Raw genomic sequence first — 27,367 nt, forward strand, 5'->3', positions numbered from 1 at the left:
GTGACGTCCTCCAGGCTGGCTTCCAGCTCGCCCTTCTCCTTCCGCTCCCCTCACTTTCCTGGATGGAGTCTCGGGGGGTCCTGGGCCTCCGGACAGCTGCCAGGGTGCACCTGCACGAGCAGGCCCGCGGCACCTCGGGAGGACGAGAGCCGCGTCCCAGGCATCGTCTTCACTCGTTGGCCTGACTCACGTTCACCAGGCGACTACCACATGTCCAGAACTTTGAGCAGCCGCGGATGCCATCCCCAGAACAGCCCCAGGGAGGAAGGGGGCCACAGGACACAGCTGAAGGGCCCCTCCCTGGGGTCTGGAGCAGGAGGGCAGGCTTTGCAAAGCCCACCTGGGCACTGGCTAGAGAGGGCTGAGCAGGCGGGCTGGCGAGCGAGAGGAGGCATCAGGCCAGGCAGCACAGGAAGGTGGGGACCAGATCCCGTGTCTCAGGGTCACGGATGGGGCAGGAGGAAAGGCTGCAGGAGGAGAGACTGGGGGGCCTAGATCGGGGAGGGGCACATGGGGAGATTCCAGACACTGAGGAGTAGGGCTCACTGGATCTGGGAAGCACTGGGAAGCTGGGGGTGGGGTCAAGGCCGACCCCCAAGGCTCTGGGCTCAGCAGCAGCAGGAGAGGCTTTGGATCATGCCACCGAAGGACAGAGTAGAGCCGCTGAGGCCCTGTGTCCTGCACTTCTGGGTCTGGAGAGGAGGCCACCTGGCCTCACGGAGGAGGCACGGCGGGAGGGTCCAAGGCAGGCCGACCCCAGGGAGGCCAAAGGGAACTCTGTCACATTTAATAGAGAAATAACACAGCACATGCCAGGAACCACGCACAGCGTCGGCCAGGGTTCAGCGCGTCACAAAGTGGGACAGTTCACTGATGCCTTCCGAAAAGCTCTGGTAGAAGCTACGGCTCACGGAGTCTGGGTCCTGCTTCAGGACCTGCACGTCTGCAGCAGAGACCCCAGGGTCTGACGCACGGCCCCACGGGTGGGGAGGGCGGGGGGGCAGCCTGGTGTGGGTGCTGAAAGAGCCCTTGTGGGGTGTGGGGGAGCACAGCCCTGTCCCGGGAGCCCATGCGGGGTATGGGGAGGCACAGCCCTGTCCCGGGAGCCCATGCGGGGTATGGGGAGGCACAGCCCTGTTCCGGGAGCCCCTGTGGGGTATGGGGGAGCACAGCCCCGTCCTGGGAGCCCCTATGGGGTATGGGGGAGCACAGCCCTGTCCCGGGAGCCCATGCGGGGTATGGGGAGGCACAGCCCTGTCCTGGAACGTAGTCTCAAGGACAAGATGATGCCCCGCCCTTGGGACAGGCTGGTGGAGGGGCCTTCTTAGGAATCAGGAGACAAAGAGGTCCCATGTCCTTGGCCCCCGGGGCTCACATTTCCTGAGGACTTTCAGGTCACTCTTCTTCAGGGAAAAGCAGAGGTCAGTAAAGTACTCCTTCAGGATGCCCCCTGGGTCAGGGAGGGAGGGCGGTGGGTACGGGTGCCTCTGTGGCCCTAGGGAGGGCAGCTTGGCAGGGACAGGAGGTCAGTGCCTGGCCGATGAGACCGAACTGTCCACGCTACGGGACCGGCACCACTGCCCCTCGTGGGGCTGACCCGAAGGCACAGGAGCGTGAGCCAGCACCTACCGATGAACTTCATGGCCGTGTGTTTCAGGTTTTTGTGGGGGCTGGCCAGGTAAATCAACGCCTGCATGAGGAACTGGTGGTAGTTGCCAAAATTGCTCTCCACCTGGGGAGGGGGAAGACACGGGACCCCATGGCTCTGGGCCTCTGTGACCTGGCTCTGCCCGAGGCCCTCAGTGGGCCCCAGAAGCTGACCCCCTGCAGGGAAGAGGGGGAGGGGGGTGGCAGAGCCCTGGCTCTGGGGCAGCAGCTCCTACACCCAACCCCTTGGGTGGGAGCCTGCGTCAAGGGATCTGGGACCTTCCACATGGTTACCACCCAACACTGTCCCGAATGTCCTCCAGGAAGCCCGCTGTGCCCCTCCCACCAGACCGTCAGCAATGGGCTCAGGGCCAGTCAGAGTCAGAACCAAGAGAAGGCAGGGAGGCCTGCAGGGATCCTTTGTACCAGGACTGGGGCCCGGCCTCACCACCGGCCTCGCGCATTCTCCTGCGCTTGTGCGGTGAACGCCCCGGGGCGTGCGGCTGCTCTTCTGAACAGGGGAGAGCTGGCCCTGGATGGGGGGGGGGCCCACCCTGATGAGGTGGGCGGGGACGCGCCGCCCGGCCGCTCGTGCCAACTGCTCCGTGGCCACGTCCTCTGAGCCTTTCCAGGGTTAGAGACAGTTGGCTTTGCCATCTAAGCCTGCTTGAACTGGCTTTTCCTGCCACATGCACTACCAAGGACACTGCCGCACGCTCTCCCCTCGCCTCAGCCCCCAAGGCCACCCTGTGGCCCACACTTCCCACAGAGAGCCGCAGGTCCCTGCCATGTGCACGCCAGGCCAAGCTTCCCCGTGGGATGCTAACTCCAGGCCACCCCTGGCTGGCCCGGTCACCCTCTCTCTCTGGCCCCCTCAGAGCCGCCTTCCCTCAGCCAACGTCAGACCAGCACTGCCGCTGGGACCTCCAGGTCCAGAAGCGAGGCAGCCCCACAGACGAGTCACCCTTCCAGCTCCTGGACCCGCTATGACCGGACTCCCCTTCTGGTCACAAAGCCACGTGCTGCGAATTTGGCCATCTGCTCGTGACGTTAAAAAGACAACCAGCTTCCTGCTCCGTGTCCGCTCTGGGGGCCCACCCCCAAGGCCGCGAGCCTACTCAGCCAGACTCTGGACTCTCGTGCCCCTTTCCATTCAAACGCCAGGACTTCCTGGAGGCAGCTGATCCCGTGTCTTGGAGAGGAAAAGCCCTAGGAAGGGTCTGGAACATTCTAACACTCCCAGAAACAAGGATGCCTAAAGAAAGGTCCAGGGACAGGGCTCATGAGAGAAAGGACTCAAGTTCCGGCCGGGCCAGGTGTGACAACTGGGGCAATAAAGCAACGCCACTAACGATGGTAACAATGCCTCCCTGGAACGAGCGGGGCTGTCATGAGCCGCAGGACGGGCTGGACGGCGTCCCCCAAAAAGATACGCTGAGTCCTAACCCCCAAGGCCTCAGAATGGGACTGTACATGGAGATGGGGCCCCTGGAAGCGAGGCCGTTAAATGGGGTCATGCAGTATCCTCAGGAGGAGGGGAGGCACCCACACAGCCACGCAGGGGGAGCACCGCGCGGGCAGCAGTGACGTCGCACGAGCCCAGGGAGCCCGGCTTCCAGAGTCAGGAGACAACAGACGTGTGGTTCAAGCTGGTGGAGCAGTTCCCATGGCCAAGGGAACCCCCGCAGGCTGAGCGGGACGGGGCCCAGCAGCGCACCCGCAGGGATGCAGGAAGAGAGCCGCCACGTGGAGGGCCGTGAGCATCACGACTGGAGAACACGTCACCCGCGTGTCTCAAGTGTGACAGAAGTCCCACCCCCAGGGATCGGTGGAAGTATCGGGACGGCGGCCCAGCAGCACAGGAACAGCGGCCTGAGACACTTCACGGAAGAGTTCTGGGAAACGCGCAGAGTTTTGTAAAGTGAATAGTAAGTGACAGCAAGTGGCTCAAAGTCGGCAGGTGGCAGATACACGTCACCATGGACGGAGCTCCAGCCTCCAGCAAACCTGGCCGCACCACCCGACCACACGCGTCCAGAGACAACTGCGTCCCGGGGCCCTGCCAGCTCAAGATGACAACCGCTTTCTCTTGGGCAAAACTCCAGAGCTCCTGGAAGGTGTGAAAATGGGAAAATCTGCAAACCCGGGGACGTCTCCGTGGGGAAGAGCAGGAAGGGAAGGCCCCGGAGTGGAAGGCAGGGGGGACCACGTCGCTCCCCCGTGCCTGAGCCACCCCCGGGACCCCCGTGGTCACACTGAGGCCCATGGTGAAGACTCCCACGCGTCTCAAGACGTCTGTACCCGACACAAGTACACGTGCAGGGAAACGGACTCTGAAATCCACGAGTGTAACTTAGGAACGCGGACGGGCCGTTCGACAAATCGGTACGATGAGGAGTAGTAACGCTCCACGCACTCCCTACCTCTCTTCAGCAGCTCGCGGGGCAGAGCACGCAGCAGGGCAGACCCGAGCCGGAGCCCCCCGGGGGCACACGTCCGTGGGAGGGGGAGCAGCCCGCAGACCCGGCACACACGCACCGTGGCAGTCTGACCTGGGAGGCCCCGAGGGAGGGCAGAGGGGAACCGAAAGGGAGTCTGTCTCTCCCGTGGCCTGAGTGAGGAACAGGAGGAGAGACAGTCCCTGAGAAGCGGCGACACGGCACAGAGGCACGTGAGGACCTGGGGCACACAGACACGGCTGGCACCTGGGACAACTCTGAACCCAGACATCAGAGCCATCTCCTACTGACCTGGGACCCCTGGGGCAGGCAGCACGAAGGAGTTCGGAATGGGGCGCACAAAGAGAAAGACCCACAGTCCAGAACGACAAGATGCAAGAGAGGGAAACCCACCACGGGCCACGGTCAGAAAACACCCGTAACAATGGGGCGCCTGGGTGGCTCAGTCGTTAAGCGTCTGCCTTCGGCTCAGGGCGTGATCCCGGCGATCTGGGATCTAGCCCCACATCAGGCTCCTCCTCTGGGAGCCTGCTTCTTCCTCTCCCACTCCCCCTGCTTGTGTTCCCTCTCTCACTGGCTGTCTCTCTGTCAAATAAATAAATAAAATCTTTAAAAAAAAAAAAAAAAAAAGAAAAAGAAAACACCCGTAACAAGACTCGATGCTAGAATTCCGGGGAAGTGAGCCACTCGGTACAGGTACCAGCCCACCGGGTGACGATTACATCTGGGGACAACGGGAGCTCATGAGAAGACAGCCAGACACAGGAGTGACGGCCAGGCGGGCCAGCTGTGGAGGGGGCAGGAGGACGGTGCCAGCAGGGGTGCCGAGGGTGGGTCAGAGCTAGCCTTGGAGGGCAGAGGTGGACAGAAGGCAAGTGAGCCTCTCGCGGGGGTGGCGGCCTGCGAAGCCCAAGCACACACGATGCGGGAGGCCCTGGCGCCCACGACAGCTCGCCTTCTCTCGGCTCCGGCCCGTCCTTGTTGCGTGCTCTGTAAGAGCCAACCTGGGCCCCTGGGTGTCGTCATTGCCGGGTGGCGCCGGCTGACTCACTGGGCGGTGGTGGGGAGATGGGGGGCCCTGCTCCATTCCCCCAGGCTCAGTCTGCCTGGGTCTCCCGTGACCCCTCCCCACGTGTGCCATCCTTGCATCTCAGGGGGCTTGTCTGCAGTGAGCTCTGCGCCAGGAGGGCTGCTCGCCCCGGAGGGGTGTGGCCGTGCTCTCACAAGGCCATGGCCCCCGGCTGAGAAAAGTGCCCTCTCCTGCTAGGGCCACACACATGCGACTGTGCCATGTACTCACACTGTCCCGGCTGCCCCACGTCCCTCCAAGCTCACCCCACCTCCCACTTTCTGCCAGCCTTCCCCTGCCTTCCCCTGAATGGATGCAGACGGACACAGATGTGGAGCCCCCATCACAGCCGTAATCGTCGAGGCGCAGCCGGCTCGCGGGCACCCACAGCCTTCGCCTCTGGGGACAGCTTGGTGCCACGTGGAGCCGCCGCGCACAGTGAGTCACCAGCACCCCATGTCCCCTGGGCAGGGAGCTTGGCACGGCACTCAATGGGGGGGCACAACCAACCCGGACAACCCCCTCCCCCCGCCAGCTGCAGGTCTAGCTCCTCGCACCAGTGCTGTCCCGGAGCAGCGAGAGCAGGGGCGTGGGAGAGGAAGAAGCAGGCTCCCAGTGGAGGAGCCTGATGTGAGGCTCGATCCCAGAACGCTGGGATCACACCCTGAGCTGAAGGCAGACGCTTAACGACTGAGCCACCCAGAAGCCCCCAGCGAGGGGCTTCTCAACCAGACTCAAGCATGAACCACAGCAAAGTAACGCGTCTGCCTACATAAAATTCAAAACTTCTGCGCGAACAGAGACACGGTGAGCGAAGTCAAAAAGTCACAAACTGGGCAAAAAAAGTTACAGCACAGATAACTGGCCAAGACCCCGCCCCCGGAGCCCGAAGAGAGTTCATCATTCACACGCATCGAAGCACAAAACCAACGACCCCACGCTCGGCGGGCAGGGAACTCAGCACAAAGGCCCCGCTGGCCCCCCAGCCCCCCAGCAAGGCGGCACCCATGGGAGGCACTACCGTCGGAACCCTGAGGAGCCCGGCCTCCCTCTCTCTGGGCACCTTCCCTCCCCCTCAGGAAACGCCCACCGTCTCCCAGACTGGGCGGGGCCCCTACCCGCACACCTCCACCAGGTCCAGCGTGGGCCAGGTGTGGCGACCTGCTCACTGCTAAGCCCAAGAAAAGCCTGGGACCGCAGGCCCTGAGCAGCAGGGAGGGTCCCAGCCAGGCCGGGCCGACTCAGAAATACACCGACTGCTAGAAATCAGAGCTATGGTCTCTTGCTCACTCACCTCCTCGCATCCCTCCTCCACAGGGGATGTGGGCCCAGGAATGTCGGGGGGTGGTCCCGGGTTCCGGGAGCTACAGGGCCCTCCCCATGTTTGTGCTGGGGGCATCCGTGGGGGCCATGGGAACTGCCTCCCTCCCAGGGGCTACAGGGCCCCCATGGAGCCAGCCTGCAGGACACACCCGCGGGACCGAGTCAGACGCCACCCAAAGGGCTTCCAGCACCAAGCCCGCCCCATCCAGGTGCCCCTTAGAGGGTGCCGGGGCTCAGCCAATTCCCAGAGGCCCCCAAGGGTGCATGGTCCCTGTTCGCCTCCCCGCTGGAGCCTTACCATGTAGATGAAAATGTCGTTCTCGGCGCCCAGGCCGTGGCCCCACGCCAACTTCCCAAACAGCTCCTTCCGGAACTCCCACTTAAGCAGGATGGCACAGCGCAGGAAAGTCAGCTTTGTGTTCTGTGGGTGCCACGGAGGGAGGGGAGGTCTCAGCCCTCCCCGTCAGCAGTGCCCTCCTGGCCTCACCCCAAGAGGAGTGGCCTTCTGCAGCCGCACTGGCCCAGAGGCACTGAGGGCCCCAGGCCCAGTGAGGACCCTGTGCACAGCCATGCCCAGGCCAGGAGCCTGCCCATGCCCTCGAGGGGGCTGCACCCACGGGGACAAGGGGCACCCCCACAATAGTGTCTTCAACCCCCCACGCCCCGTGGGCATCCTGCTCTAATCACAGGAAAACTCTAGAGGCCAGTGGTCTCTCTGGCCATCCCGGCCTCCTTCCTGACCCTGAGGGATTCTCTCAGGGGCTGGGGGACAGGCACCCAGGGAAGGAACACTGGCCCCTCACTCATCATCACCCAGTCACCACAGCCTCTAGTCTCAGAACTCCTTCAGAAAGTCTCGACCTCAGAATGTGATTGTCTGGGGGTGGGGTCTCTACAGAGGTGATTAAGGTAACGGGCTTCCTGTGTGGCCCTGGGGCAATCTGACTGGTGTCCTTACGAGGAGGAGAAATTTGGACACACATACAGGGGGACGAACACATGAGGACATGGGGAGAAGATGCGGTCTACACGCCCAGGAGAGAGACCTCAGAGGGGACCAGCCCTACCCCACCCTAAACCCAGCAGCGGCCTGAGCTGAGACAGGCCTGTTCCCAAGCAGGCCTCTCCCTGCTTTGCTGAGTTGAGGGGGGACTGGCCCCCCTGGTCTTCACTCCAAAGCCCTCAGCTTCCTCCTAAGTCCACCTTCTAGGTGCTCACGCCCCTGACCCCCCGAGACTGCTCTCCTCCAGCACCTCCGCCCAGCCGGGCCAGCCTTCCCCTTCCTGTTCGTTCCTGCTGGCTCCGAGAATGCTGCTGCCTCCTTCACCAGGAGGCCCCGGCCTCAGGGCAGCTTACCCAAGACTGCAGTTCCTGAGGCTTTACTGGCCAGCCTCCCCCAAGCAGCCTCTCTGGCTTACCTCGATGCTCTCCTCTGAACTCCCATCTGTACCCTCCACCTCCCACCTGGCCGCACCGCTGCCTTATCCTGTCTCCCATCCACCCCTCTGCTCACCCCTTCACTCAGCCACATGGGTCCTCAGGAGCCGCCCGGTGCCAGACCCTGGGCGGGGGGCCTCCTAGCCCGATCAGGCCACCAGCAAAGGGTCCAGAGGGCTGGCTCCTGGGTCCGATGGTCTGGGGTATGGGCAGAGAGAAAGAAGCAGCTTCCTAAGGGCTCGGGAGGGGCTGGGGAGGAGGCGGCCATGAGCGACAGGGCAGCAGGCAGGGCTGCCTGGGTAGTGGTGGGGGCTGCCGAGGCCGGGCCCTCACCATGACCACCTTGGGGCAGGAGTCCACCAGATGGAAGAGCAGTGGCACCAGGGCCTGGAAGGCGAAGCTCTTGAGCACCTGCCGGTACTTCCTGCCGCCGCTGTAGATGACGTCTCCGAACAGGAAGATGGCTCCTCCGCGCACCGGGGCCTGCTCCTGCAGGGGTGGGGAGCCCTCAGCCGCCGGCTGCCCCCGGCCCACCACGCCCCCTCTCTCCCCTTCCTCTCTGGCCCCCAGACTCGCGGCGGCCGAGGCGCCCTCACGCCCGCTCGCCAGACAGTCGACCGCACCCCGGCACCGCGCTGACCTTGCTGTCCCGGTGGCCCCCCCAGCGCTGACACTCCGGCCCGTCCCACCAGCGGGGGCTGCCTTCTCTCTGGCCAGTCCCAGCTCCTCCCGCCACCTCCTCCAGGGGCTGCAGCCCTCCTACTGGACTGGCTTCTTGGCTCCCCAGTGGGTTCTCTGCGCGGAGGCCGCACGTCCGCTCCCGAACACGCCGGGTGGGGGCTGGGGCGCAGGCCCTGCAGCCAGACCTGCCGCTCTCTAGCTCTGCGATCCCGGCCGGCTAGGGACTCTCCGGGCTTCGGGCCGGGGTCCAGCCTGGCAGACCGCGGCCTCCGCCCCTCCTGCCCCTCCTGCCCCTCCTGCCGTCAGCTCACGGGCTGCGCCAACCCCTGTACTACGGACCCCGCCCGGCTCCCCAACCCCCGGTACCCCCCCCACCCTCGGCCCCCGCCCTCCACGTGGAGGGGCACGTGGCTTGGGCAAGGTCACTGTCGAGGCGGCCCAGAGGCCTCCCAGAACCTTCCATCCTGAGGGCCAGGTTCCCGCGGGGTTCCAGGGGACTTGACCCACAAGCCCCGGGGCTGGAGGTAGGGTGGAAAGCAGCTTCAGCTGTTCCGATTGGCAGGCAGAGCAGCTTCGGCTGCTCTCATTGGCTGGGGGGCAGCTTCGGCTGCTCTCATTGGCTGGGGGGGAGCTTCGGCTGCTCTCATTGGCTGCGCAGCAGCCCCGCGGCCCTCACATCCTCGAACAGCGGCAGCAGGTGCTGGGCCATCTTGAGGCTGGCGGGCCCGATGCCCTGGGGGCCCAGGCGGTGCAGGATGTCGCCCAGGATCTCCATCAGGCCCATGAGGTCCTTGGGCTCCGGCTTCACAAAACCGTCCAGCAGCCCGGCCAGCCGATTGCGGAGAAGCACCACCTGCGGGGCGGGGAGGACACGCAGCCACTCCCCGGTCTGCCCTGCTCCTGCTCCTGCTCCTGCTCCTGCTCCCGCTCCACCCGCGTCACCTCCACCGCTCCCAGCCCACCCCGCCTCCCTGGCACGCGCAGCAGGGGCCTCAGCCCCGGCCCTCGGCCTGCACTGTGGGGCGTGGACATGTTCTGGAAGGCCTGAAGGGCAGGCAGAGGACCGTCATCCCCATCCAGCCAGGTGTGAGTCCTCCATGTGCCGGGTGGGGTAGGAACCGGCCCCCTGGCGGGCGTGGCTGTCAGGTAAGGAGGCCAGAGTCCCGGCCCCCAGAGGCAGCCCAGAAATCCTAGGATCCCCAGCTCTATGCAGTACAGGAGGGCTTCCCAAACACTCCCACCCTCTCCCGCCTTGGCCTGACTTGCCTTCCCCGTCCACCCCTTCTAGCTGGACCCAAGGGGGAGGCTCTTCGCAAATGCCTCCTCCTCCCTGAAGTCTTCCCGGCATAGGAGTGAGCAGCCCCTCCTCGCACCTTCTTGGGGTGCATCAGGGTGCTGCTGAGACCCTTCAGGCTCATGGCCCGCACCAGCTGGTTGGGGTTGTTCAGGCCCAGGCTCAGCAAGTTGTCCAAGGTTCTCCGAGACACGTACTGGGTGAGCTCTTGGCTGTTGAGAAACTGAGTAGGGATGGCACAGTCAGCTGCCAGGGCAAACTGGCCTGTAGCACAGCATGGGATGGGGGGTTAGGCATAAGCAAGCACTTCCAGGCAGCGAGCAGGTCTGACGTGGACGGCAGAAGTTAGGGTGCCCCTATACTGGAGGGTACGAGAGGAAGCCCAATCCTCTGACCATAAGGGTCAGAGGACAGTGGTGAGGAGCCGGGGCAGGGCAGAGCCAAGGAGGGGCGGACCTCTGTGATGATGAGGATGGCCACAATGTTGTCCCGTTCCTCGGGGCTCTTCAGGGAGATGACTGCCTGCCCCAAGACAGCCTTGACCTCACAGTCGTAGTGGACCATGGCCCTGTCAGACGAGAGGCAGACACGGGGCCCTGAAGTCTTCGTCCTTAGCCAGGAGTCCCCCCCCCAAGCTCCCCCACAGACCTTGCTCACTCAGGGACATGGTCCAGGTCCCAGGACGGGGTGCAGGAGGGGCCCCATGAGGGATGCTGTCTGGGGCCAGGCCCCTCCAGGCTTGCGCTCACCTAGCCAAGAGGGTCACTCCATCTGTGTAGGTTTCTAAGTGCTCAAAGAGCTCCCAGCCTCTCAGCAGCTTGAGGTAGGCAAACACCTCCCAGTAGTTGGTGGTCCAGAAGAGACCCTTCAGGGCCTCCAGGCAGGTCCTAGGGGCACGAGGGGGTGTTTAGAGGAGGTGAACCAGGGCTCAGGGCCGGGTTCTCCAACCGGAACACAAGGTCCTATTCTGCGCCCTCCCTCTCCCGTCCGGCCTGGGTGAGCTGCCACCTTCTGAGCTCTGTCTGGGGATTCCGGCTCCTGCTGCCTTTGGGTTGCTGTGCCCCGGCTCCGCACCCTGGACTGCAAGCCTTCAGGTGGGGCCAGAGTTCATTCCTTTCTGGGTCCCCAGCACTTAGCCTAGGGTCTGGTGCCCACCAGGGGTTCCATGGGTGTGTGGAACCAGAAAGAGGGCCTGGCTTGAGGTCTTGAGAGGTCTGGGCCCTGTGGCCCAGTACTAAAGCTCACCTGCAGGGGCCGAGGGGCTTTATTTCCAGGATGTCCTCCTGGTAGTCTGAGATGCCCTCCACCACGTCCAGCTCAAACAGGTAATGCAGCTGTGTGAGCAGACCCATGAGGATCCCCGCGAAGGCCCAGCGCACCGTGGCCTTGTACTCCCGAGTGTACAGGAGCTCATAAATGGTACCCAGGGCCTGCAGCGGGCGACAGAGCCGGGCTCAGATGGGCGACATCCAACTGGAGCACTCAGCAGAGCATCTGGGAGAAGAGCTTCTGGGAGCACAGGAGCTGGGAGCACAGGACCTGGGAGCAGAGCAGCTGGGAGCACGGGAACTGGGAGCACAGGAGCTGGGAGCAGAGCAGCTGAGAGCACAGGAGCTGGGAGCAGAGCAGCTGAGCACAGGAGCTGGGAGCAGAGCAGCTGGGAGCAGAGGAGCTGGAAGCAGAGCAGCTGGGAGCAGAGCAGCTGGGAACAGAGGAGCTGAGAGCAGAGCAGCTGAGAGCAGAGCAGCTGGGAGCAGAGCAGCTGGGAGCACAGGAGCTGGGAGCAGAGCAGCTGGGAGCAGAGGAGCTGGGAGCAGAACAGCTGGGAGCAGAGGAGCTGGGATCGGAGCAGCTGGGAGCAGAGCATCTGGGAACAGAGGAGCTGGGATCGGAGCAGCTGGGAGCAGAGCATCTGGGAACAGAGGAGCTGGGAACAGAGGAGCTGGGAGCAGAGGAACTGGGAGTGGAGCAGCTGGGAGGAGCAAACTCAGCCCCCCCCCCCCGGGCCTGGGCTGCTGCTGCCTATGCCTGGCTGGGGCTGAGAGGGTCCCAGGGGTTCTGGCCCCATTCTGGGGCTCTGCCTCAAGAGTCTTGGCTGCTTCTGCTGAGACCCCGGGCATCCCACAGGGTTGCTGAATGACAATGCCATTGCGGGGGCGGGGGGGGGGCTACTCACCAGCAGGGAGATGAGCTCCGTCTGCTGGCTTAGCCTGATGAGGTCCTTGGAGGGCCGAAGCTTCAGCTTCCTATAGAGCATGGTGAGGACCTTGCGGGCCAGTCGGGTATTGCCGGCCAGGGCCTTCCACAGGGGTAGGACCTGTCTGGGGAGGCAGGGAGCCCAGTCCTGCCAGCTGGCTGGCCCCACAGCGTGGAGGGGCCGGTGGGACGCGACCCTCGGGACAGCGGGATGACCTGCCAGCCGTGTGGAAGTGGAGATGGTCAGGCCCTTCGGGAATGGGGAACCCTTCCCTTGGGAGGTACAGAAGGCTGTATCCTGATGGCCAGTAAGGTGGGGGCCCCTGCTTAAAGCCTGGAGCACAAGGTAGCTTTTCCTAACATTGGTGCTCATTCCTACTTTGCTGCAGTCCCTTGCCATGTGACTTCCCCAGCTTGCTTCCTCCCTGGGGATGTGGGGCTCACCCCTTGGGCGGCCCACAAACAGATGGACTTGCAAAGTGGCACCACATGGGTATGTCTCCCTGGGGAAGTCGGGGCTCATGGACCTGCACCCCTGGGAGCCCTTCTGCCGGTCGAAGGGACTCTGTGTGGCCTTGTGATGGGCTGGTGCTCCCCAAGACGCTCCCGGGGGCACCTTGGTCCCCCAGCACCTCTCAGACTTCTGAGCGCACACACACCACTCAGTGTTGCTCAGATTGGGGCTTCTCAGCAGCCCAGGGCCCCCGCATTTGTCCTGGGCTCCAGCCTCCTGCTGTTGGGCCCAGCTGACGTCCCCAGGTGGAGCTTGGAAACCTAACACTAGCCCCGAGGGGCAGTGGGGCTGTGTGGGGGGCCTGGGGCCCTGGGCAGCTGGGGGCGGCTGCACAGGGTCAGTTAGGATCTTGGGGTCACCCAGCTGACCCCCGGGTCCCCTACCGTGTGGCTTCTAAGGACTCTGAGTTTGAGGGACACTTCCATGCTGAAAAGCCCCGTTCCTGGGACTGCTGGAGCCTCCACCTTAACCCCTCAGCCTGGAACAGCTCTGGGGACAGCACCCCCCACCCCAGCCTTGGTTCTGAAGTCTGGGAGGGAGAGGAAAGTCAGGCGAACGTCGTGCACACTGCTGTCTGCCCGGGAGCAGAGTCTGCCCAGGGAGAGTGTGGCCTGGGAGCGCCCACCACAGACGAGGCACAGGTGTCTGCCTCTGGGTCGTGGGTGCAGGAGACCTACCTGTCAGAGGGGTGACACAGGGACAGTATCACCTCGACTGTCTCCTGCGTGTACTGAGTCCCCAGCATGGTCACCACCTTCATTGCGTTCGGCAGGACACTCTGGAACGCGATGGAGGGCAGCTCCTGGAACAGACCCTGCAGGACCTCAGCCACCTGCGCATGGAAGGGCAGCGGGGAGTGGACCTCATAGCAGCCCCCGACCCCCCTTCAGTGCCCGGCCGGGGCTAGAGTCCGTCATGGGCTCCTCGGCAGGTACCTGACCGCTACGTGGTCCCCGCCCCACGACAAGGCATCTGCACGCGGGCCGGACCCAGAGCTAGTGCTGCCCGCCACTGCCGTGGCCTCACCCCACCTCCCCTCGTCCCTGGGGCCGGGAGGGTTAATGGGACTGGCAGCCCCGAGAGACAGTAGTGTCTGTGTGGGCTGGGGACTAGGAAGCCAGACCCAAGGCGATGAAATCCCCGGGGGGGGGGGGGGTGGGAGGCCTGGGCAGGGAATCCTCTCCTGCCGAGTAAGACCGACTGAGCAGGGCAGGCTGTCGCCATGATTGCCTGTGGCAGGGCCCTGGGGCCTTGAGGAGGCAGCAGGAGGCAGGGCTGCATAGTGCTGAGGGCCCAGCCTACTCAGGACCCACTGCCTCCGGGGCGCAGTGCTATGTCCGGGGCGCGGTGCTGTGACCGGTGCGCGGCCAGGCACATGCGGACCCCCGGGGGGCGCGGCCCGCTTGCTGCCTCCCCGGACTCCTGCACGGGGCCTGGGCGCACCTGCTCCGCCTTGATGCTGCGGTCCTCGAAGATTGTCAGGAGCAGCTGCGCGGCCAGGTCGCACTGCGGACGGCTGTGCGAGCAGAGCCCTTCCAGGAGCGCAAGGAGGAGCTGCGTGTGCTGGGCCACGGTCAGGCTCCTGTTAAAGGCCTATGCCGGGGGGCGGGGTTGAGGGGCCAAAGGGGCACCGTCCTTCCCTGCAGCGCCAGCCCTCCCTCCCTGCAGCACCGTCCCTCCCTCACTGCAGCGCCGTCCCTCCCTGCAGCTGTGCAGGTCTCCTGCGTTGGGCTCGGAGACGGGGCCGGGGCGGGATCGCCGCTCTTCCTCCGAGGTGGGATGAATGCCAGGTGCGCAGACTTGCAGGGACCCCCAAGGGGCCCTGCCTGTTCCCCCTTCCCCCACCGGGCCGTTGGTGCACCCACACCCCAGCTTGGCTCGGTGGCTGGAGGCGTGGCTGCTACGGGCTGCCAGCTGCCACGGCCCCGGAAGGGATGATGATGGGAGCAAGCAGTTCCGTCCAGGGGTCAGGTGCCCCCACCTGCAGCCCATAGCCAGGGACTGAGTCGGGGTACAAGGGTCCAGTCCCAGCTTCGTGGGGGTGCACTTCATGCTACCACACTCCCATGGGTCAGGCTGGGACCGCTCCCCTCAGCTCTTCCCTGCCCCGTCTTGCTTCCCTCACACCTCCTGAGCACACAGTTTCATCCTCGTAACTGCCCTGCTGCTCCTGTTCCAGGCTCCGTTCCAGGGAACCCACCAAGACAGCAGGCTTCCACACGCCCAGCTCCCAGGGAGGGGCTCCCGGGGACCATCCACGTGCACGGAGGTGGTGAGGAATTGCGGCTCCCGTCCCAGCGGGCCCAGCGACCCTCGCTTGGAAAGGCAGGGAAACCAAAGCAGGGAAGTGTTGAGAGACCCCCCAGCTGCTGGAGACAGAGCTCGGACTTGAACCCAAACCCTTGACTCCTAGTCCACCTTGAAGGGAGGGCCAGCCTGGGAAGCACACACCCAGGGCAGGTAGGGCAGAGGCCAGGACTCGGAGGAAGAGGTAAACTCGGGCCGGTCCCAGCAGACCCACTTGTTGCCCGGTGAGGAGCCACAGAGGAGAGGCCACCAGGGGAGTGGGCGCCAAGAGGGCAGACGTCAACGAGAACCTTAGACTCTGACTCTGGGGGGCCCTGCCACACCTCCAGATCACAGGTGAGAGGGTGCAGTGTCCGTGGCCTGGCTCCAGCTGCCCTGCCCCCTGCATGGGCTGTAGAAGGGGCAGGGATGGGGGCCCTGGGAGGGCGGCGCTCCGGGGCTGTGGGGGGTGGTGCCACCCCTCCCCGCTCCAGCTCTGAGAGGCCCACCTTCACCACGTTGTAGAACTTCATTTCCGACTCTCTGCGGGCCTTTGCTTCAAAGGTTTTCATTTTATTCAAGTGCATGAATTGCTCCGTGCTCCCTGCGGAGGGGCGCGACCTCAGCAGGCAGAGCGACCAGCAGCCAGTGCCCCGGGGGTCCGCGCCCCGCCCCCCCACCTCTCTGCTGGGTCAGCAGCTGGAGGAGCAGGTAGATGCACTGGCGGGAGTGGCTCCGCGTCACCGGGTCCTTGTCCCGCCACAGCAGCGCCAGCAGCCCTAGGTGGTGGCCCAGCATGGGGGGTGTGGCCTCTTCCTGGGGAGGCCGGGCAGACTGAAGCCCAGCCTGGCATCCAGATGTTCTCCCGCGTGCCCCTGCTATCCGCTGTCCATCCATCCTGGGCCCGGCATCGCGTGGGCCAGGCCTATCTAGGCGTTGGCCTGCATTCTGCCCTCAGCCGGAACGCCCTCCCTCCACCACCCAGTCTCCCTCCCCAGCTTCCTTCAAGTCTTTGCTCCCAGGCAGCCTTGCCATCAAGATCTCCCCGACCGCCCTATTTGAACTGTGACCTCTGCCCCAGGACTGCGGCACCACAGGGCCTTCGTCCTGTCCCCCAGCACCGTGCCTAGCAGCCCAGACGCTTGGTGAATACTGACTGTGAGAACCGGGAGCCAGGGCCAGGTGGGTCCAGCACCGAAGCTGGAGCACCCTGGGGGCTCTCCTTGCTCCTCCCTTCCCTCAGCCCCCCCGCCCCCCGCCACCTTGGGTGCTGGGTGCGGCCCCTCACGGTGAGCGTCCCGTAGTCCACCGCGTGCTTGAGCAGCAGGGAGATGGTCTGTGCCACCCGCTTACGCTCATGGCTCTTGTCTGACTGCAGCCAGGGCTCCGTGTGCTGCGACGGGGAGAGGAGAGCCCATGGCCCCAGTCAGCACCGTGGACCTGGCCTTGGACGAGGCGGCTGGGGCTCAGTGACAATCGGATGACCATAGCCAGTCCCGCCCACCAGACCGTTCACACTTCCGTATCCGGTCACCAGCCCAGCTCCCTCGGGTGAGGCCAGGTCTGGGACCACGTGATCCAGGAAGCCCTGGCTCAGCCTCAGCTGCCACGGGGGGAACAGAGGAAAGCCGGGAGGTTTGAGGGCCTGTGTCCCCAGGCTGTGCAAGAGCCCGCAGACCGACCGTCCCTGAGTCTGCCCCTCCCTGCCCTCAGGGGTGCTGGAAGGTGAGGTCAGCGGGTCACCTTGATCCTTGCAGGGTCCTTAGCACCTCTGAAACACCCACTCTGCCTTCATAAGAGAGGGACAGCCCCCAGAGCACTTGGGTCAGCGGCATGGGGCACACCTGCCAACCTGGCCCTCTTGCCACTCCTGTGTGCGAGGGACCCACCCCGAGTGGACCTTCGAGACGCCAAGGCCAGGATCGAGGTGGGCAGTGGGTGCCCTCAGCTCTGCACCCTGTGCCACCCCACCCCTCACCTGCAGGAGGAAGCACATCTCGTCCATGTTTTTGTTCTCAGAGATGAAGTTCTGGAGAAGCAGGTCCAGTGCCTGCATGGACTTCTTGTAAAGCACCTATGGGACAGGCCGCGACCCACATCAGACCGCGGGGGTCGGCCCTCCCTGGCTGACACGCTCGTCCATCTCCCAGGGACCCAGGAAACTGGCCCCGGCCAGGGCTTGGTCCCTCCTCCCTGCAGGGCCTGGGGAGATGATTATAACGTCCACGCCAGGCTCTGTCCTCCCCGGTTCCTGGTGAGGACGGACAGCACCCATGTCCCCGAGACCCCAGGAGGGAGCGGAGTTCAGGGAGCCGCAGACGTTCCTGTGCGCACACCGCCCCAGACCGGCTGTTCGGGCAGCACCCTAGGTACTCCTCCCAGCACTGAGACTGAGACCAGAAAGTACTTTGCACTGAGGGAAAACGATAACGCGACATGTCGGAATTGACCCTCTCCACAGATATAGCAAAAGCATTTGACACAATCCAACATCCATCCTGATAGACACGCTCAGCAAACCAGAAACAGGAGAACATCTCAGCCTATCGGGAAGCGTCTAAGGACCGGCGAGAAGCCGCAGCAGTGCCCGGGCTGGTGAAGATGTGCCCTCCCCTGCCGGTGCGTGCTGGAAGGCCGGTCACCAGGACTCCGCTTCCCCGTGGACGGAGAGCACACTGGCCCGCCGTCTGGGCACTCGTGACCTGCTTGGCTGGTGGCATGCGGGTGGGTGTGTGTCTCTGCCCGCCTCTGGGGGGACAGCACGCCGCGCCTGACTGGCGGGGAAGCGTTTGCTAGGGCAGCAGCTGACGGACTGGCTGTCGGAAGCTGCACACGTTCGGGGAGCGCTTTTGCGGCCTTGTCCCACCTGAACCTCAGAACATCAGGCGGCAGCGTGGAGAGCAGAGCCCCGTCGCGGGGACAGACCGCAAGACTCAGGCTTTTGCAGAGTCAAGACAGGACTGTGGCAAAGCCAGGAGGAAAGCCGGCTGGACCAGAGTTCTCTCCAGTGCACCCCTCGCTCACACACAAACCAGCCCAACACCCAGAACGCAGCAGCCAGGGACGGGCGAGCGGCCGCGGGCACAGGCAGTCACCATGACGTCCGGGGCCGGGTCCAGCGGAGGGAAGCAGCTCTTCAGTTTCTCGAGCGGTGGGAGCGCGAACAGGCTCTGCGTGCACGTCTGCAGGATCTGGGACTTGACCGTGGGTTGGAGACTGGGCCGCAGCTTGCTAGAAAAAACACCAAGATTCCGGACTTCTTCCTAGAGCCCGTGGTGCTGGAATGAGAGACCTGGCTGGAACAGATTGCCCACAGCGCGGGACTTTCACAACTTGAAAGTTGGAAGTGGGTCTGGAGTCCAGACAGGGCTTAGACTCCGGCTTGGTGGGGGGATGCTGTCAGGGAAAACAGCTCATTTGGACTGGGGGAGGCCATCCCAATTCATTCGCTTGGGTTCACAGACATTTATTTGTGAGAAAACGTGGGAATTATTCTGCGGTCAGTGTCAGCACTGTGAATGGAATCAGGGGTCAACTGTGAAAAAGGTCAGGCTCAGAGTGTGACCAAGGTTCAGGGTGTGACCAAAGTCGGGGTTCAGAGTGTGACCAGTGTCAGGGCTCAGAGTGTGACTAGGGTCGGGGCCCAGAGTGTGACCAGTGTCAGGGCTCAGAGTATGACCAGGATCAGGGCTCAGGGTGTGACCAGGATCAGGGCTCAGAGTGTGACCAGGTCAGGCCTCCGCTTGTGCCAAGGTTAGCACCTGTCTTGGGGAGTCCCGGATGGTGTGTGGCTTGGCTTCAGCAGGGCCAGCCCACCCACTGTGGCCTTCTTCACATCCCGTCTCCTCACACATGGACCCCCACCCCACACACGAAGGGCCTGGCCTGTCTTCATTCCTGGACCCTGAAGGACTGTTACCTCAGGCCCACGATGACCAGGATGATCTTCTGCCTGTGAAGGGTGGCCAGGAAGTTGGGCTCCTTCTGAAGGACGCACTGGGGGTCAGAGCGAGAGGTGCTTGGCGGGCACTTCCGGCCCAGTTCGCTCGTCCTCCGTGTCCCGGGGGCTGGCCCTGGGAGCAGCTGCCGCAGGTCCCCAGGGGTCGCTCACCAGGAGGCACCGGATAAGCTCTGGGATCTGAGTGAATTTGTAGCTCTGGCTTCTGTTCCCCTGCTTGAGAGCCTTCGTAAGCATGACGGCCGCCGAGAGGAAGCTGGTTTTCAGGATATTGTCCTGTCCGTGCAGAGTCAGGGCGGCGTCAGCGCGCGGTCCCGGGCCCCCACCGCACAGCCTGAGCGCCTGCCCGACCGGAGGCCCGGAGGCCCGGCGGCTCCCGCACACGCACGCGGACGGCCCGTGCCCCCCTGCGGCCCGCGCCGGGGCGGGGCTCACGTAGCAGCTGCAGGAGAAGCAGTAGACCATCCTGGAGATGATGTCGTCCACCCAGGACAGAACCCGCTCCCCGGCGTGCAGGGCCATCTGGCCGTAGCAGAGCAGGGCGGTGCTGCCGACCCATCTCCAGGGCCCGTCGGGGTCCGGCCGCTGCGGACAGGGAGCGGGTCAGCCCTGCGCGCTGGTGCCAGCCCCTCCTCCGGGAAGCCCTCTGCTCTCCCGCCCCTCCGGCCTGAGTTGCTGCCTCTCCAGGCGGGGCGGGGCCTCACAGTGTCCCTGCGCACCTGTTCTTCCCAGCAAGGGGCCCAGGACTAGCACAATAGACGTGCTCCACACAGACCCGCGGGGCACGTGCCCCGGTGAGGAAGCTGAGGTCAGGGCAAGCCCACGGTTCCTGACCGTCAGACCCCACAGAGGCTCTGGATCACATGTGTGGGGCCCCAGGGACCAGGCTCACAACTGCCAGGCCCCAGCAAGAACCGAGATGGTCTCAGGGAGGTGGGCAGGGCAGCGGTCCCGTTTCCAATGAGCAGACTGCGGCTCCGAGCGCCCGCGTGACATCTCCAGGCCCCTGGCCCCTCCTGCCCCCAGGCTGCCCTCTCTACCTGGCAGTCTGGGGACATGAAGGCGGTCCTCAGGAACCTGGTACGGCCCAGGTGCTCCAGCACAGTCCACACCGCCTGCAGGTGCGAGGAAGACACGATGCCGATGGTCGCTGCGATGCCCTGCGGGCCGAAGGACCCTGTGAGTTGGTCCCCACAGGGCCGTGCGGGATGTGCCTGCTGTCTCCTGCCCACTCTTCCTGAGTGCCCTACAAAGGCAGGCAGGCGAGCCCACCCCAGCCCTGAAGGGCCTGCACCCCACTGGGGCCGCCAGCCGGGCTGTAGAGGGTGGAAGGGTCATCCACCCACAAGTAGCAAGGTCCGCCCTGGGGGCTGAGGGCTGCACCTCCCGCTGGCTGGCTGACTGGTGGGACAGCTCCAGAAGGTCGGCCACGCGTCTTCTCACCAGCTCCTCACTGGCGCACTCTTTGAGGATCAGCCCGTAAATGTGGAAGAGGAAGGTCTGGGAGGAGGGGGGATGGAGCAGGTGCTGGGCCGGCAGCGGGGAATGGGGCAGCCCCCCACTGGGTGAGGGGTGAATGAAGTTGGGGAGCTCGTCCTGAGCCCCCTCCCAAGCTGCACGGCCCCTGTCCCCGGCTGCTATGCCCACTGTCTGTGTGAGACAGACACATGGGGTCCCCACAGCTCCTCCCCACCCCCCACCCCCACCTCACGTTGCTTCCTTGCTGGGCCTGGGGCTGCAGCCGGAGACTGAGCTCCCAGCTTTGTGGCTCCGGGAGGGCAGTGCCCAGACCCTGTGTCCGGACTGGGCCTTGTCTTGTTCCTGTGGCCCCCAGGCACAACCAAGCTGAGCCTGAGTGCTGCCCTGGACAGAGCCCTCTGGCCACACTGGACTTCCCAGCCTGCTCGCCTCAGGTGTCCTGGGCAGAGCTGTGCCCCTCCAGACCCCAACCTCACTGTGGGTACAGGACACTGCACTCAAGGTCATCCAGCATTCCTCTTTATCTTTCTCTTGAGGATAGTGAGTAGTTTCTCCACGGACCAACAGACTGAACAGAGGACATTCCCGATTTTCACTGGTGACGCCGCTGTTGAGTGGGGCTCCCTCACTAGAGTGCAAAGCCCGTGCATGCAGGCACTGTCGTCCTGGCCTCGGCTGCATCCCTGGGGCCTGGAACAGTGCTCAGGAAACATGAAGCGGCCACCAGGTCACCGCGCCCTTGTGGTCATGGCACCCCTCATGCCTTCCTGGCACTGTCCCTGTACCCAGAGGTTCGGATCATGACAGTCACCTGGGGAGTGGGGAGGGGCCTCAGCAGCCATGTATTCCGCCAGAGTCAGAGCCTCGTGGGGGTCTCTGAGCACACACAGGAAACCCTGGGCTGCCCCGCCCAGGCACTGACCTTCTCCAAAGGCTGCTTGAGTTCCAGGTTCAAGGGCTCCAGGAGCTCCTGGATGCCTGTGTTAGCCACCTCCTTCCAGATGAGCTGCAGGCAGAACACAGTGCTTGGGCCCCACCCGGCCCCTCCGGGGGAGCTGGACACCAAATCCATTAGGAACCCCCCAGGATGGTGCTCACCTGTGGGTGAGCAGAGAAGACAAGCTACTCCCAAAAGGTAAGGAGAGGTTTGGGGGTGCTACCCTCTAGCACCCTGCCAGGGGGCTCCCTCGAAGTGTGATTCTGGCCATGCCTACTTCTGCTTGATCCCTGGCAACCCCCTACCTGTAGGACAGAGGCTGGTGAGCCCACGATGGCCTGACCCCGCCGGCATTTCCTGAGAATGCTCCCCAACCCTCTCCTGCCACCATCTTGCTGGCCTCGGGGCCTTTGCACAGACTCTTCCCCGCTGGCTGGATTTCCCCTCCTCCCCACCTCTGAGCCAAGGTCCCTGAGCATGGGCTGGCCATTGGCCAGATTCCAGGTCCCAAAGCTGAGCTCTGTGGATGCTTGGAGCCGTGTCCCCCTGTGGGCACCTGTCCTGTTGTTATCCCTCCTACTGGGTCCTATCTGTCAGCCTTGAGCCCCCAGAGAACCTGGAGCAGGAATGTGGAGAACAGGGACCAGGACAGCCCCACCCCACCCGGGACCTCAGCCACCACTGGTGGCAGATCAGGCCTTAATACTGGACAGAAGGCCAGAGCATGTGGGGCATCAGGGAGAAGCAGGGCCTGGCCCCCCTCAATCGCAGGAGGCCTGAACTGGGAAGCCTCCTGCACCCCACAGGTTGGGAGGTCCCCAGGCTCAGAGGAGGGCCAGACACCACCCTGTGCTCTACAACCCTCGAGGCCTAGAGGGGGAGGCAGGCTATGCCTGGCTCCGTGTGGCTTCCAGGCCCACCCCTGGCTGCCAGGCACTGAGCACCAGCTGGTGAGGTCTCTGTGTCCCACCTGCCCCTCTCCTTGTGCCCCAGCTCCTTCCTGCCTTCCGGTACCTTCTGCCACACATCCCGGAAGGTCAGGGGCTTCGTGGACGCAGAGGCCAGTGGGAGTTGAGGGGCAGTGTGGGCCCCAGGGAGCCCTGGAGTGGCAGAGGGGGGTGTCCTGCAGGGGCAGGCGGGTGTCCCAGAGTCCCACCTGGGTGTCCTCCTTGATGCAGTGGTGGATGGCGTCCAACACCACGTTCTTCTGCAAGACTGACATAGCCCTGATTTTGCCGAGGAGTGCTTCCTCCCAGCGCAGTCTGTCATCCAGGGGCTCCTCCAAGATCGCCCTGCCTGGGGGATCTGCAGACCACAGAGAGGCAGCCCTGTGCTGGGGCACCAAAGAGAAGCCTAGACCTCCCAGTTCTGGCCCTGGCTGGGCGCCTAAGTCACGCGGCCCAAGCGACTTTCTCTGCAGTGTGTCTGCGTCTGTCTGTGGGGAAAGCAGCCAGGAGACTGAAAGCACCGAACACGGAGGGTGCTGGCTGGGACACAGCCCGAACGCAGAGCACCCTCGCTGGGCGCTGGGTCACAGCCCAGAGGTCAGCTTCCTGCAGAAGCCAGCCAGCCCGGCAAGGGGAACACGCCTCACGACAGGAGCACAGACCTCCAGCCAAGAGAATGGGGTCCCGAAGCTCATCGTTTGGAATAAAAAATTAACCTGGGTCCGACTCACTTCTCACAGCGACAGAAATAGCAGGCAGTTGCCACATTGGAATTCCCAAAGGACACCTGTAAACATACTGAGCGGACCGGGCTTTGTTATTAGAGAAATCCCAGAGTAGAGAAGGGCTTTCTCAATATAACGCAAAGACAGAAACAAAGGGAGACGAGTTTTAGGGCTAGCGGCCTGGACCGGGGGCCCACGCAGTCGGCACCGCCCGCCGCGCAGGGAACCCTGAAAAGATAATCTGCCGTGTGTACAGCAGGTCAGCGTTACTACACGGGAAACTCTTCTCTGTCGGGAGAGGGGGTGGAGAGGTGCCCAGATGGGACCCTGGTGGCCAGTAGAGAAATGAGAAGACGCGCAGCGCTGGTGAAAGAGACATGACTTTTGTGTCAGCGAGACACGGGAGTGAGAAAGAGCTGGTCCACCACCGGGGGTGGGGTGGGGCCGGAATTCCTTCTCTTCAAGAGGTCATTTAGCAGCAGGTCTCAGGTGTAAATAAAAATCCTGTTCAAAACCACTCGGCCAATAGGCTTCCTGTTTCATACACAAATACTGCCTGGGAGCTTTAAGATTACCGTGAGTCCAGGTTTCCAAACTAACACTTTACAAAGATAATTGATACTTCTTTGATCAGGAAAAAGAGGGGGACACAAAGCCAGCACCCCAGTGGGAATGGAAACAAAGTCAGGTCTGGGATCAGGGGCAGGGTGGGCCCTGCACCGCCGGCCACTCCGCGGGCCAGGAGCCAGCGTCGCCCATGGGCTCGGCCCTCCCGGCCCCGGCGTGCCCCACAGTCTCAGGCCTGCAGGTGTGTCCGAGCGTGTCCCACTCGGGGCCCCCCCGCCCCAGCTGACACCCACGGCCAGGGGCACCGCTTGAAGTGAGGGCCAGGCCCAGGCTTGAGGCTGCTTGTAAGGCGGCCTCACTGGTGCCGCTGCCCGCTGCCCGCTGGACCCGTCCGTCCAGCCTTGTGCTCCGCACTCATTCAGTAGAAGCTCGTTGACAATGTGCTACTTGCCGGGCACTGGAACTACAGATCGACCCCAAATGCTCGTGTTCCCAACACTCTCGAGGGGTCTGTGCCCTCAGAGCAGACGGGAGACCCCCTGGGGGCACCAGGTGCCCTGCCTCCTGCATGGCTGTGACCCCGATTTTCTTGGGTGCAGGGCCAGCTGTGGCCCTTCGTGGCGCCAAAGGCAGGTGGGGAGAGCAAGGCTCCAAAGCAGGCTTCGTAAGGCTCCAGAGACCGTATCTTTCCAGAAGTTTCTGTCAGATGAGAATGGAGCTGTCCTCCACCCCCAGAACACGAGACCCTGGCACCCTCTGTGCTGCCCTGGGCACTGTGCCCACACCCTGCACAGAGCGGACACTCAGAAAGTGGACACTGAGGGATCCGAAACAAGGGCCCGGAGAAGGGGTGCGTTCCCAGCCTGGGGGGACCAGGACAGTGCCGACCAGAGACAGCCCAGCGGGCCCTTGAAGTCCCCGGACGCCCGCTCCCCACAGCCCCATGCCAGCCCCGCTCACCAACACCCAGCTCCCGCTCCTCTGTGGGCGACAGGCGGTTGGACCTCCACTGAGGACCATGGGGGTCATCACTGGGTGCCGCCACCATGGACAGCGACACCTTCTAGGAGCACAGGTCCTGGGGTGGAGGGAGAGGGCAGGACCAGGCAGCCCTGCTCAAAAGAGGCCAGACCACATTGGAGCCCCCTGTTTCAGTCGGTCACCCCAATCCTACTGGGGTGTCCCCCACCTCAGTCACCCCAACCCTCCCAGGGCCCCCCACCTCAGTCACCCCAACCCTACCGGGGCCCCCACCTCAGTCACTCCAGCCTTACCGGGGGCCCCTCAGTCATGCAGCTCCGTGAGCTCTAGGGCACCTAGGGAAGGAGGGAAAGGTTAGGTTCCTACCTGGAGCTGACTTTCAAGGCCCTCCTGTCCTTACTAGGCCCCAGGCTCCCCTCCCTAGAGGCTCTGGGGTTCTGTATCCTGAGTCTGCGTGGCAGTAACCACGCTGGCTTCCCACTGTCCACACAGCCACAGCTCAGGGACGTGGCAGAGGCACCGAAGGAGCTCTACCTCCGTGGCCTGGGCCTGGGTGGAGAGGTCATGTGCTCTGAGAGGCCTTGCGGTCCCATGGCAGCCTGAGCCCTCCTCTGGCCTCACCTCCCCCAGACCATCCACGAACGCACACCCTTCCACCACACTCCCCTGCATGAGGAGATGGCGAGGGGCCTGGTTCTGGGGCATCTTCTGGCTCAGAGGGCCCAGGACAGGCCAAGTCTGCGTTTCTCGGAAGCCTCCCGGTGACCCCGCCGCCGCCGTGCAGACCCCTGTCTGTGTTGCAGACGCTCGCACATGCGCCTCCCCCAGGGCCTGACCTGGGGCTCTTCCTCCAGGAAAAGGCGCCTCTGAGACCATCAGCCACCCTCGGGCTCTGGCATCTCTTTGATCCCGCTCCCACCTTAACTCCCAGGGGCTCCCCAAAACTGTCCACTCACCAGCCACGCCCCCAAAGGACCCTCACTTGTCTCCGGAGCCCTGGCCTCTCCTTCCAGCCTCTGCTCCAGTCTTCCCAGAGAGCAGGGTCTCCGGTGGGCTGTCCTGGCTCTTCCCCCCCACCCCCAATCTGGTTCCCTCCTCTTTGGAGGCAGGGGGTCTGCACCCCAAGGCCCCAAAGTGTACAGGGATGAAAGAAGAGAAGCGGGCCCACGAGTATGTGCCCACTAGTGGACTCACTGATGGTGAGCCAAGGAAATGCCCAACCTCTCCCCAGGCAGCGGCCCTGGGCACCTGGCCTCTTACACCCACCGGCACAGGGCCAGCAAAGATGTGGGCACCAGTCTGGTAACCACGAGCCCGCCCTCCCCAGCCAGACTTGTGTCTCGGGACCTCATGCCCCAAGTCTCCCTGCTCCTTGCTTCATGCCACCTTCTGCCTCACTCGACAGATGTCCAGGGCCCTTCTGCCCCAGGCTTGGAGGATGTGACAGCTGACAACCACAGCCCAGGCCTGCCATCAGTCACAGGGCCAGCCATGGCCAGGCGTCCCCTGAATCCCAGCATCAGACCCACCCTTCTTGCCCAGACCCTCCAGCACCCTGTCCCTTCAGGGGCCACGTCCACCCCTTCCCTCCCCGTCCCAGGCTGAGCTGGCCATGCCCGCGTGTGGGGCCCTTGCAACTCCTTCCCGACCCCAGCAGGCCCCAACACACCGTGCAGCCTGCACAGAGTCCCTCATGACCTGAGCTCCGGCTATGGGCTCTGGCTGGGAGGATGCTTATGTGTTTACAAAAGACGGTTTTCCCTGGAGGTTGAACCCCTTTCTGCAAATTGGTCTCCAAAACCCTTTTCATGATTAAGACAAAGGCCACAGTCTGGAATGGGGCCAGGCTGCTGGCAGTGACAGTGGCCACAAGCCTGGGTGGGCTTCCTGGAGAAGGTGAGGTGAGACCCCAAAGTCAGAGAAAGGGACAGTAGACCCAAAGAGGTAATGTTAGGGAGGTCCAAGGTAACCAAATCCCAAAGAGGATACTTTGGCCAGAGAGGGCAGAGGTCAGCTGGAGAGGCAGCTGGGGGAGGGGAGAGCATGGGTTGGTCCCTCTACCTGCAGGGCCCTCCTCTCCCACCACCACTGCCAGATGGAGTGACCTCCTGGCTCCCTATTGTCCGGAGGATACCTTGCGCACTGCCCGCACACCCGTCCACGCCCCGGTCCCCAGCATGCTGGCCCTCTGCTCTGGCCCCCATCCAGCCCTGCAGGGGGGCCCCATGGCGGGGGGTGGTCAGCTGCCTGGAGAATCGCTCAGGTATGCTGCAAGTCAGCTCGGAGCGTCAGGCCCATCCAAGAAAGCTTGTATGGAAGATGCTATTCACCCGTAAACATCATTTAAAAGGCTATCAAAGACGACAGCCCCCGAGGGGGGAAGTCTCTGCCAAGACCCCCGGAGTGCACACTAGTTGACTGAGAACCCCACTTCTGGGAATTTAATCTACGGAAAAATGAGAAATGTAGGATTCACTAGTCAAACATGCTTCGTGGATTTAAAAAAGCTGGATGTGGGGGCGTCTGGGTGGCGCGGTTAGTTAAGGGTCCCACTCTTGATTTCTGCTCAGGTCATGGTCTCAGGGTCATGGGATTGAGCCCTTCGTTGGGCTCCGTGCTCAGCGGGGAGTCTGCTTCTCCCTGTCCCTCCACCCCTCCCCCTGCTTGCGTTCATGCCTGCTCTCTTTCAAATAAATAAATTTTTTTTAAAAAGCTGTGCATGTTCAAAAACAGAGGAAGGAAACCAGGGGCAGTGGTTAAGTTCACGTTTGTAAAGACTGTGGGTGAACCAGGGCATCCTGCAGACCTCTGAGACCTGGGAGACGGTGCACCCAAGGCCGCTCGGCAACTCAAGGCCCCGACAGTCC

The 27,367-nt window shown here is 63.7% G+C and overlaps 3 protein-coding genes across 3 annotated transcripts; all 3 read right to left on the minus strand.

The window, feature by feature from the left end:
- Window positions 1-1,004: 1,004 nt before the first annotated feature.
- On the minus strand, window positions 1,005-9,079 carry LOC117803800. The gene is made up of 6 exons (XM_034668529.1): window positions 8,983-9,079; window positions 8,576-8,775; window positions 8,269-8,424; window positions 6,797-6,919; window positions 1,630-1,732; window positions 1,005-1,450 (listed from the first exon to the last, which is right to left on the minus strand). Exons 1-6 carry the CDS (start codon window positions 9,077-9,079, stop codon window positions 1,332-1,334), a joined length of 798 nt encoding a protein of 265 aa, XP_034524420.1. The 3' UTR covers window positions 1,005-1,331.
- A 180-nt stretch (window positions 9,080-9,259) lies between these two features.
- On the minus strand, window positions 9,260-14,672 carry LOC117803801 (maestro heat-like repeat family member 5). The gene is made up of 9 exons (XM_034668530.1): window positions 14,466-14,672; window positions 14,064-14,213; window positions 13,298-13,452; window positions 12,087-12,231; window positions 11,156-11,340; window positions 10,660-10,797; window positions 10,367-10,478; window positions 9,990-10,133; window positions 9,260-9,469 (listed from the first exon to the last, which is right to left on the minus strand). Exons 1-9 carry the CDS (start codon window positions 14,670-14,672, stop codon window positions 9,260-9,262), a joined length of 1,446 nt encoding a protein of 481 aa, XP_034524421.1.
- Window positions 14,673-15,655: 983 nt separating this feature from the next.
- Window positions 15,656-21,415, minus strand: LOC109490001 (maestro heat-like repeat family member 5). Its single transcript, XM_034668531.1, has 9 exons — window positions 21,266-21,415; window positions 20,248-20,391; window positions 19,905-20,024; window positions 19,300-19,449; window positions 19,018-19,140; window positions 18,826-18,902; window positions 18,002-18,137; window positions 16,885-16,980; window positions 15,656-16,299 (listed from the first exon to the last, which is right to left on the minus strand). Exons 1-9 carry the CDS (start codon window positions 21,413-21,415, stop codon window positions 16,033-16,035), a joined length of 1,263 nt encoding a protein of 420 aa, XP_034524422.1. The 3' UTR covers window positions 15,656-16,032.
- Between the last annotated feature and the right edge of the window lie 5,952 nt (window positions 21,416-27,367).

The sequence above is a fragment of the Ailuropoda melanoleuca genome, chromosome 9 (genome assembly GCF_002007445.2).
Source record: "Ailuropoda melanoleuca isolate Jingjing chromosome 9, ASM200744v2, whole genome shotgun sequence".
Lineage (NCBI taxonomy): Eukaryota > Metazoa > Chordata > Mammalia > Carnivora > Ursidae > Ailuropoda > Ailuropoda melanoleuca.

What these genes read in the sequence shown, in the direction of transcription:
- LOC109490001 (XM_034668531.1), bottom strand. Translation starts at nt 21,415, where the DNA reads ATGGATTTGGTGTCCAGCTCCCCCGGAGGGGCCGGGTGGGGCCCAAGC. An exon ending in TCATGTCCCCAGACTGCCAG is followed by an intron (nt 19,450 to 19,904) that starts GTAGAGAGGGCA and finishes CCCTGTCCGCAG; the next exon opens with CGGCCGGACCCCGACGGGCC. An exon ending in AGCTTATCCGGTGCCTCCTG is followed by an intron (nt 18,903 to 19,017) that starts GTGAGCGACCCC and finishes TCTGACCCCCAG; the next exon opens with TGCGTCCTTCAGAAGGAGCC.
- LOC117803800 (XM_034668529.1), bottom strand. Translation starts at nt 9,079, where the DNA reads ATGGAAGGTTCTGGGAGGCCTCTGGGCCGCCTCGACAGTGACCTTGCC. An exon ending in GGGGGCCGAGGGTGGGGGGG is followed by an intron (nt 8,776 to 8,982) that starts GTACCGGGGGTT and finishes CCTGCGCCCCAG; the next exon opens with CCCCCACCCGGCGTGTTCGG. An exon ending in CCTGCCCCAAGGTGGTCATG is followed by an intron (nt 6,920 to 8,268) that starts GTGAGGGCCCGG and finishes TGGCACCCACAG; the next exon opens with AACACAAAGCTGACTTTCCT.
- LOC117803801 (XM_034668530.1), bottom strand. Translation starts at nt 14,672, where the DNA reads ATGAAGTGCACCCCCACGAAGCTGGGACTGGACCCTTGTACCCCGACT. An exon ending in GGAGTGACCCTCTTGGCTAG is followed by an intron (nt 10,479 to 10,659) that starts GTGAGCGCAAGC and finishes CTCGTCTGACAG; the next exon opens with GGCCATGGTCCACTACGACT. An exon ending in CCATCCTCATCATCACAGAG is followed by an intron (nt 10,134 to 10,366) that starts GTCCGCCCCTCC and finishes ATCCCTACTCAG; the next exon opens with TTTCTCAACAGCCAAGAGCT.